The 10,461-nt window shown below is 46.1% G+C and overlaps 1 protein-coding gene across 2 annotated transcripts in view; it reads right to left on the bottom strand.

Annotated features, from left to right (window-relative positions):
• Nucleotides 1–4,856: 4,856 nt before the first annotated feature.
• The window catches only part of MASP1 (MBL associated serine protease 1), a 61,286-nt gene continuing 55,681 nt past the window's right edge, over nucleotides 4,857–10,461 (bottom strand). The window contains exons 13-16 of one of the 2 annotated variants that reach the window (XM_045502632.1): nucleotides 9,964–10,149; nucleotides 8,129–8,196; nucleotides 6,068–6,167; nucleotides 4,857–5,636 (exon numbers count right to left, since the gene is read on the bottom strand). In XM_045502632.1, the coding sequence (XP_045358588.1) occupies nucleotides 5,446–5,636; nucleotides 6,068–6,167; nucleotides 8,129–8,196; nucleotides 9,964–10,149 (545 nt within the window). In that variant the 3' untranslated portion in view covers nucleotides 4,857–5,445. The remainder of the gene's footprint in view (nucleotides 5,637–6,067; nucleotides 6,168–8,128; nucleotides 8,197–9,963; nucleotides 10,150–10,461) is intronic. The other variant, XM_045502634.1, reaches the window with a different exon arrangement.

Genomic DNA, 10,461 nt, shown 5'->3' with positions numbered 1-10,461 from the left:
GAATCTGCAAGGACCTGGTTTTCAAATAAGGTCACATTTGGAGGTCCTGAGGATGAGAACTTCAATGTATCTTTTTTAGGGATACACTTCAGTGTATTATAGACTCCTCTTGGCTGGGACAGGTTATCAGACTTCCAGTAGTTTTGATCACCTTAACAATTCCAAGGAGTATTGGTCAAGTGTTCTGTAGACTATCCCTCAATTGGGATTTTTCTGATCTGTTTCTCATGATTTTAGGCTGGGGTTATGAGATGAATGGAGGAAGAGTGCAGAGATACAGTGCTATTTTCATTAGGACATATCAAGGTCATATACTATCAACATGACTTATCATTGTTAATATTAACTGTGGTCACCTGGCTGGGGTAGTGTTTTTGTTAGGTTTCTTCACTCTAAAGTTATTTTGCCACCCCCCCCCCCCAGCTCCCCCATTTCCATACTGTACACTTTGGAAGGAAATCACTATTTGCACCCCACACTTAAGGGAGGGAGAATTATGCTCCATCTCCTTTAGAGCAAATTATTTATATGAACCATTTGGCATTCTTCATGGGAGATTTATCTATTCTCCCCCTTTTACTTATTCATTCAATAACTTACGCATGTAAGTATACACTTATGGATATGTATTTTATACTTTGGGTTGTAATCCAATTCTGTTTTGCTTTGTTGCTCAAAGTGTTCTTGCTTTGGTCATTAGAGCTCTTCCAGTTGGCTCCTGTGTCCCTTTGACATACCCCCCATCACTGTGTGTGACTACCTTACTCTCTGGAGCAACATACTCCAGGCTCATCTTGTATATTTTCTGTGCTAGTCCTAGAATCAGCCATTTCTTTAAGGAGCCCTCATTCCTTTTATTGAAGAATAGTGTTAGAAACCAAAATCTGGACATTAGGTGTGCTTGTTGCTACTGGGGTGTTGGTGTTTGTAGGTTGGTCCACATTTTTAACCTCACTGTTTTAGTTTTCTTGCCTGTAAAAAGGGGAGAAGAGAGTAATAGTACTTTGTGAGGATAGATGAGAGAATTATGTAAGAGCTTAGTGTGGTCTCAATCAGATAGTGAATGTTCAGAAATGTTAGTGATTATCTCCCACAGAACTTTTTGTATTTGAGCTACATTTAGTTTCCAGAGTTCTTTCCTATATGGTAATTCATCTGATTCTACAACCCTCAGACAGGTAGAGCAAAGATTTTTCTGCCAGCTAATGGATGGAGAAATTAAGTGGATAAGAGAGTCAACCTATGCTGCACTAGAACGTAAGTCTCTTGGTTTCAAGACCTATTCTAGACCCAAATTGGCCACCATCTCTGCCACATGATCAGTATAGATTTCTCTAATTCTACCTAATCCTACCTATCGTTGCTTGAAGGGCTTCTTGTTGGTGCTAATTCTCTGATTCTTGCCATCAGGGAACAAGATTAACTCATAGCAAAAGGAAAGTACACACTACTGTTCAAAAGAATGCACTCAGGCCAAAATGAACAAATCAGGAGACTATAGATGCTGGAGAGGATGTGGAGAAACGGGAACCCTCTTGCACTGTTGGTGGGAATGCAAATTGGTGCAGCCGCTCTGGAAAACAGTGTGGAGGTTCCTCAGAAAATTAAAAATAGACCTACCCTATGACCCAGCAATAGCACTGCTAGGAATTTACCCAAGGGATACAGGAGTACTGATGCATAGGGGCACTTGTACCCCAATGTTTATAGCAGCACTCTCAACAATAGCCAAATTATGGAAAGAGCCTAAATGTCCATCCACTGATGAATGGATAAAGAAATTGTGGTTTATATACACAATGGAGTACTACAAGGCAATGAGAAAGAATGAAATATGGCCCCTTGTAGCAACATGGATGGAACTGGAGAGTGTGATGCTAAGTGAAATAAGCCATACAGAGAAAGACAGATACCATATGTTTTCACTCTTATGTGGATCCTGAGAAACTTAACAGAAACCCATGGGGGAGGGGAAGGAAAAAAAAAAAAGAGGTTAGAGTGGGAGAGAGCCAAAGCATAAGAGACTCTTGAAAACTGAGAACAAACTGAGGGTTGATGGGGGGTGGGAGGGAGGGGAGGGTGGGTGATGGGTATTGAGGAGGGCACCTTTTGGGATGAGCACTGGGTGCTGTATGGAAACCAATTTGACAATAAATTTCATATATTGAAAAAAAAAAAACCAAAAGAGTGCACTCATAGACATGGTGCCATATTTTCTGAACCAAACAATTGAACACATGATGAAAAAAAATTTTTCTATTCTGGGAGTGGATGACAATCAAGAAGTGTAATTTGGTTGCTCAAAGATAAGCATCCTGGAATATTTTGATAATTTATAGGAATAATAGGACAAGGTGTTTAATCAGAACTGACCTGAAAAACCTAAGACCTGCTATTATATTGACAATATGATCTCCCCCACTACCTCTCTTCATAGTACAGTGATACTAATCAGATTCAGAGAAGTGTTGATAAATGAAAATACAACTTACCAGAATCATTAGTGCATGAAAAACATACAAGCCAAACAGGATTCTTTGACTCAACGCAGATGTTTATTGGAACAAATGTGTAGCTACTCACAAAAACAATAGCATTTGTTGCTAATGAAGTTGGCATGATCGTTATTGCAAAGAACATTCATGGTATGGAATCACAGCTACAAACTCTATTCTAGGGAGGTGGAGTTTTGTTGCATAGAAAAGGGAACCTAAGAGGCAGCACATTTTGAATTTGGAATGGGCTGCATTTGGAGGTAATGAGTTTCCCACCTCTAGATAAGATGGTCCTAATAGACACTCCCACCCTCTGCTTCTTTAAAAAAAAAATTTTTTTTAATGTTTATTTATTTTTTGAGAGAGAGAGAGAGAGAGCACAAGCAGGGGAGGGGCAAGAGAGAGAGGGAGACACAGAATCCGAAGCAGGTTCCGGGCTCCGAGCCGTCAGCACAGAGCCTGATGCAGGGCTCGAACCCACAAACCATGAGACCATGACCTGAGCCAAAGTCTGGCGCTCAACTGACTGAGCCACCCAGGCACCCTCCAACCCTCTGCTTCTATAACTCTGTGAGAAGTTTGGGTTTCTTGAAACTCAGCAGCAGTGCAGGGGCTGATAAATGCTTGTTGATCAAGGATAAGCTGGAGTTCCAGAGCACATTTAGACATTTCCTCAGAATAAGGATAAAGGGGAAATAACAGGATGAACTGGGTTCAGCCAGAAGCCAGTATTTATGCACAAATCCTGAGGCTATTTCAAACGCTATAGTAGTCTGACTTTTAGAAGAAAGGCTATTTCAGATGGTGATTCTGATCCCAGAATCAGAACAATGTCCTTTCTCTGTTCCAGGCCTAGTAAACCCACCATTTTTGTGGGAGAAGCTAGTCTAATATGACGAAAACCTGAGTGGACATTTACTCTTGTGATCCTTCCACCTGGAATGCCTCCCTCTGTTTTACCTGTGGGAATGCCCACCCTCCTCAAGGGTCAGTGCCAACATCATCTCCTCTAGGATTCCTTCCTGATGTCCCCTCTTCTTTCGCATGCCTCCATATCAGAGTGGCTATTCTTTTGCTTCCATGCTGCTCCCAAACATAGCACTTGGCTGGGTTCCTTCTGTTCATGGTAGTCACTTGTGGATGTGTCAGTTCCACCTGTAGGAGCTCCTGGAAGGCATGAAACATGCTTCCCTCAACTTGGTATTCTCCATAGCCCCGTCGGCACAGCCTAGCACATGGGGACACCTGGGCAGTGCTGTGAGGTAGGAAGGTATGGGGTTTTGGAATGTCTTATAGCAACTCCAAAACTTTGCATTGCATTCTTTGGTGTCTGAGATAGAGCTCCAGCTTGTCTGACATATATCTGATGAAGTTGGGTACCCATTGCCATCTTCCCTTTACAGCATGGACCGCAAGGCCCAGAGAGGTAGAATGACTTGCTCCTGGAACCAGCGGCAGGCTGTGAATTGCTGTCCCTGAGCACTCAGCCTAGTGCTTAGTTTCTGTGAGTTCTCACCCCTCAGTATCTTCATCTTCCAACAAGAGGTTCTGACTGAGTCCACCAACCGCAGTGCAGGTTAAGAACTAGAATCTCCCACGAAGACCAATTTTGATAAAATAGAAGACAGGAACCTGGGGCTTCTGACCCTTGAAGAGCTTAAATCTCAGAGCTCTGGAGGGGATGAGGTCTCCCCAGAGAGGAGGTGGTTCTTGGAGGGGAGAGGCATTCTGCCTGGGAAACACTTGTGATCTTGCAGTGCCGGGGCATTCAGGGTGAGGGACAGGGTGTGAAATCAGTGGCACTGCTGCTTGGGGTTAGCTGGGGACATAAGAAGGAAGAGTTCAGGGGTCTGAGTCTAGCCTACCAGGGCTGACCTTGTGCAGCTCAGGTTCCCAGGAAGGGTAGGAGCAGATGCTCTGCTCTGGAATGTGGAAAGTTCCCTTGGCTAGCACTTTGCTAGGTGACATTCTTGGAAACCAGGGCATGGTAGACGGGGTGGGGATGGGGAGAGCAGTGGATGCAGTATTGGGTCTGCATCAAAGCTCTGTTGAACCTTAAAGTAATTTTTGCCTTTTGGTTACTTCAGCTTCAACTCATCTCATTAGAGAAACATGTCTTCGTTGGATCCTAGACTGTCAGAGCTGGGAGGGTCCTTTCAGATGAGGGGAAGGGACTGGCATAGAGCCACACAGGAGCTGGGGGAAGAGCTATTTGTAAAACCTGGCATCTGACTTCCCAGTCCACTGCCCCTGGTCTGCCCCCCTCCTCCTGTCCTGCTTCTCTCAGGCACTCTCTCAGTTTCGGGTCCAGCTCACATTCACAAGTGCACTGCTATGGGACATGCTATTGGACTAAGAAACTTGTCACTTTTTCTTTTTTTAATGGGGAACATGGATTGGGACTGAGAAAAGTGCATGGTAGCAAAGAATCATGGAACATTTGCAGGCAGATGAAGGAGATGGTCAAGGTTGAGGGGAAAGGTACACACTGAGCAGCCCTAAGACCCGACGGGATTTGTGGGAGAACTTCATTTGCCTGGTAAACACAATGACTTTTGCTAAGTCATGTTTATTGAGGACTTATGTCTGCACTGTGCTAAGTGCTATGTATATATTAATTAATTTTATCTTCATCAGACTCTTCTGAGGTAGGTAAGGTATGCCATTTTTATAATATGGACAAAGAAACTGCCATTCAGAGGTAAAGCCACCTGCCCAATGATGCAATGTCAGTAAGTGATAGTGCCTGGGTTCAGCCTTGTGTTCTGATCACTCAGCTACTCTACTCCTTTACAGAGTGTGGAGAGGGGGCTGAGATACCTCTTTATTGGCCAGTAATGGGTGGGCTGAACGAAATGGGTGAAAGGTGAGGGGTGGCCATCTTGCACCAGATAATTCTCCTGTGCTGCTGAGTGACCCGGGGCAGGCGGTTGGGGGTGAGGAACAGAATTCAATTCCTTATCCTGGTGACCCTCTGGATCCAGTCTGTGTTGTAGTAGATGTAGGAATACACTCCATAGCGGTCCTTCTTTCCACAGTCGTCGCCCCAGGACACCGTGCCCACCAGGTACCACTGGCCTGTCGCTTTATCCAGGGTCACCATGGGGCCTCCGGAGTCACCTGAGCAAGCGTCCTTTCCCCCTAAATGAAAAGGAGATGCATATTAAAGCTTTCCCCTTCCTAGCCCCAAATAAATCCAAAGGAGCCTCCTTCCTTTTCCCTACATCTGACTTGCAGTTCAGAGAATTGAACACGAGGGGGCGCAACAGACCATGTGACCCAAACCTGGACTCCGCAGTTCTGTCCGGCCTCCCGAGAGCTCAGTGATTTCAGTTATTGCAGGCAGGTTCGGGACTCTCCTTTCATAGGGGAATCCTTGGGCTTGGAGATGGGAATGATGGGAATTTCTTAGCACTCGTTTCTCTGACGCCGTGTAATTCTCCAGTGGAATCCTTCCTCTCGTGACCTCCCCCATTCCTCTCTGAGTCCTCCTCTGTTCAGCCTTAGACTGGACGATCTCCAGTCCTTCCATTGCTGGTGGTGCCCTGTTGTATGCCATCCTCTTGACTTACCTTCCTTCTCCCCAGCACAGATCATGTCCTTGGTCACTTTCTTCTTCAGAGGGGCATAGGCCTCTTGGCATGTGCGGTGGTCAACAATTGGGATTTCAATCTGCAACATAAGGCCATTGTTGGTCTCTACCCCTGGCTGAGGAGTTCTTGCTGTTCTGATACCCCTAGAGCTGGCTCCTCCCCATCTCCTTCCTGGATGAGCTTAGGTCGAACCTTAGACCTGGTCTCAGAGACTATCCTATTGTGCAGGTGAAGGAACACTGAAGAATGGGGAGATCATGTTCTGCTACAGTCTTAGTCATGAACTTGCTGTGCGACCTTGAGCAAGTCTTTTGCCCTCCCTGGACCTCATTTTTCTCATCTGTAATAATACTTGCCTAGCACATTCATTATTTCAAATATGGGAATGTATACAAAACATGGTCAATCGTCTCCCCCCACCCCCATCCCTACAATTGCTGGCTGTGGGACCTGCGGCATATAGTTTGCTTACTGCTTTTCAGACCTCTGAGATCGCTTCCTCATCTGAGAAGTGGAAGTCACACTACTTGCCATACGAATCACATGGAATGGTCCAAAGAGGAGATGAATAAGCAGATACTTTGTAAATTACAAACACCGGATAAATGTTAAGTCCATAGGGGTTACCACTGCTTGCCTTACAGCAGGCATCACAGTAGTATGAGCTTCTGGACACTGGGTTTGTATTTTGTCCACTTCTACTTACATAGCTTGGGACAGAATCAATACTCAGGGAATAGTCTTTTTAACTGAAGCAATAAACTGATACGTGAAAATAAGGTATTGTGATTATTATTGCCCTGGATTCAGCTTGGGGGTAAATGTTGGAGCAGATGTCTGGAATAAAATGAAGAAACATAGGAGTGTCATTTACCCACACCAAGAATGAATGGGTCATGGGATCCCAAAGTATAGTTCTTGTTGACCTTTGTCATTTCGGTCCCTCTTGGGCCATGGCCTTCCCAGATCACTGGGGAGAGAAACTTAGGGCAGAGTGGTCACAAGCACAGAGTGGTCACAAGCACATATCTTCAGCAGACCATTAAGTGCCTGACTGACCTCTATTCATTGTTCAGGTGTTAAAGTGTTATTTTCTCTGGAGAGCCCTTCTGTACCCTTAAGACAAGGTTGGATTTCCTGTTATACATTCTGGAGCCTCCTGCACTTCTTCCTCATCACGTTTATCATGTTGGTAACTACTTTCTGTCCCCCTCACTTGACTAAAAGGGCAGATCCAGTCCCTATAAGATCCAGGGACAGGATCTGTCCTTTTACCCCCCTGCATACCTAGTAACTAGTACAATGTCCGGTACATGGAAGGCACCAAATAAGTACCTGGAAGTTAATGAAGAAAAGGATGAATGGCTGTTGCAAATCTGAAATTCCGATGTGTGTTAAAATAACATATGTTGAAAGGTCAAAAATTAGCTGTGGCAGTCACTAACCCCAGTCATGTCAGAGTCAGGCAGATCTTGGGGGGGGGGCGTCTAGCATTGCCCCTAACTTTGCAGCTCGAGATACTATACAATGGTCTAGAGAGGCAAATGACTTGTTTAAGATCACCCAGCAAGTTAGTAGGAACCGGTACTTGGAGCTATGGCTCCTTACTTCTGGTTCAGTGTTCTTTTATGAAATGATATAAATGTGAACTCCTAAATGCAACTGTCAAGTTTATTACTACAAGAACTGCAGCTCTCAAGAGCCCATTCTTTAGCCCATTCTCTGGTATGTGAATCTTTATGGTATACTGATGGGTCACCTTTTGGGGTGTCCAAGCCTGCTGTTTTCTGGAAGAATTTCCACGAGCTGAGACTTTAATACGTTACAGAAATACTGAACACTGTTTAGAGACCAGTGCCCCATGTAGAACAAACAGACCAAACTTGTGGGGGTTCAAAGTCCCAGTGAACTTTGGAGGTGGGTCTGGGCCTCTTTTGTCTCTCTCACCCAAAACTCTAAATCCCTGGGGGGAACATGGAGCAGAAAGGGTCAATGCAGGGCAGAGGCATCATTCTCTATGGGACATAAATTGAACCTCACCTCCATCAGTGTCTCTGGGAACTTTTGCAAGAACTGTTTCCCCCAGCCACTGACGATGACCATGGCGCCTGGAGGAAGGAAGACACAGTGAGAGAAGAGAGGCTGTCTGTGGGGTTCTCAGAGGGTTGAGTCTTGCTGTCCCATCATTCCCTGCATGGGAAGGAGGGGCTGAATTTGTCCCCTTGGAGAACGGCAGCATGGTGGAGAGGAGAACTGCTGGGTTGGAGCTTACCTGCAATAGAGGTTTGGACATTTGTTTCTAGGACTCATTAGCTGGCTAATTTGTTGTCCAGTTTCTCCCGCTCCCAACTAGCATGGAACTTAGGCTCCATTAAGTTAGTAGACTCAGCTTTCTCTCTCTTCCCTGCTATATCCCCATGCCTCCAGCAGTGCTGGTGCATAGTAGGTGTTCAATCAATAATGGTGAGAAATTAAAAAGTTCAGCCTAGTCCACAATGTGCTCTGCTGCCTTCGGGGAGCCCCCTCACCTCCCTCCCTTGCTGAGGCTTGGCTTCCCTGTCCATAAAACAAAATGAATTGGCTGGACTTGGTATTCTCTAACACCTCTCCCAGCCCTGATATTCTAGAAGTCTATGAAGTTGGCAAATATTGGGACAGTGTGGAAATGGGTTGAGCTCTGATAGAGCAATCATTTCTTCATTTGAAAAAGAGTCTGGACACTGGAAACAGCATTGGGTGTTAAGAGGGAAAACCTGGCTTCTGGTCCCAGCTACGCCTCTTACAAACCGTATCTTGGGTAAAGTCACTTCACCTTGTGAGGACTCATTTTCTCATCTGGAAAATGGGACTACAATACCACTTCACCAGGCTTTTAGAAGTAATAAATAAATTAACGAAAGCAAAGCAACTGGTACGTGGTAGGCACGTGACATCTGATAAAGCAGAGTCATCGCTGTGCCTTTCCTGTTGGCTCAGCTCTATTCAGCCATGTTTTATAACTTGATCAAACTGAAGAAGGTTAGCTACGATGCGGCACTACTGGGTTTAGACCAAGATGAAAAGAAAGCCAGTGTGTTTGAGTGTATTATTGAACTTAAATATCACAGCCACCCTATGGGGTATTATCCTCTGTGTAGAGGTAAGGGCCTTGAGGGTCTAACACTGTCTCAAGGTCACCCAATTGGGAAACGGCAGGGTGGGGTTTTGAATCTGTGTGGTGATGAAACCATCGTCTCTCGGGCCCAAGCTTCCTCTTTACTCTGCTTTGTGATGCTGCAGATGAGGCTCTAAAATGGGAGTTGTGCTTTGTTGAGGAGGAGGGGTCCCAGAAATAGGGGGCGTTTCCAGGAAGCCTTGCTGTTACTGTTGGCATTGCCCTAGCCCTGGGGGCTGGCCCTGGCTATTTCCCCAGCACCTCAGAACAGGGCTTTCTCCTCGGGCTTCTGAATCCCCTTTCCAAGTTTCTAGGTCCTGTGACTGCCCCCTCCCCCCTTTGTTCCCCCAGCCCCAGGAGGGGTGGGTTCTTCCTGTGGGTACTACCTGTGTTACATTAGCATTAGTATCCCCCTTTACTGCCCTAGTCCTCCAATGCCCTGTATTAAATTCTCTCTCTTGTGATAACTAGTCTGGTTTCTGTTTTCTCATCTGGATCCTGACTGACATAGTATTTACAGTACTGGTCAAGCCTGCCTATTTACTGTGTCCTGCCATGGAGCCGGTTCTGACTTAGCTGTTTTAGGGGAGGCAGCGGAGGGATCACACAGACATGGTCAGCAGGCTCGGCTGGCACCAGAATCTCCCCAGGGCTGGAGAAGAAGTCCCTGTGAAGGCACCTGCTGCTCTGCAGAGGCGGGAGCAGGGGTGCGGCAGAGTACCTTCCTGTGGGGGCCCCTCGGGCAGACAGATGGGCATCACATAGTCGTTCAGCACCGGGCTCTCCAACAGCTCCACCAGAGCCACGTCATTCTCAAATGTGTTGGGGTCATACAGGGGATGGAGGAAGAAGCGTTTGACTCTGAGATGCTGTTCATTCTCATCTGACCGGCGCCTCCAATGCTTACCTGGGCAAGAGAAGGCCCATGAGGCATGGGGGTAATGGAGACATGGAGGGTAAGATCACACCTTGTCCCCTGTCACCCCCTGTCCCATCCAGCCTGTTTTCAGCCTTAACCCTTTTCTGCCTCTCACTGCTCTTTTCCCAGCCATCCCCTACTTGACTTCTGCAAAGTCATGGGCTCCTACCTCTGGCTTTCTTCTTGGACTGATCCCATTGCCTTATAATCCTCATTCTGATGATCATTGCCACATGTCCAAACTATATAATCACACTTCAGTGCCTCGGTCAGGTGTTCCCTCCTCCATGAAGCTTCCCT

This window comes from Leopardus geoffroyi, chromosome C2 (assembly GCF_018350155.1).
Source record: "Leopardus geoffroyi isolate Oge1 chromosome C2, O.geoffroyi_Oge1_pat1.0, whole genome shotgun sequence".
In the NCBI taxonomy this organism is placed as follows: domain Eukaryota; kingdom Metazoa; phylum Chordata; class Mammalia; order Carnivora; family Felidae; genus Leopardus; species Leopardus geoffroyi.
This window is presented reverse-complemented; position numbering and strand designations above follow the sequence as displayed.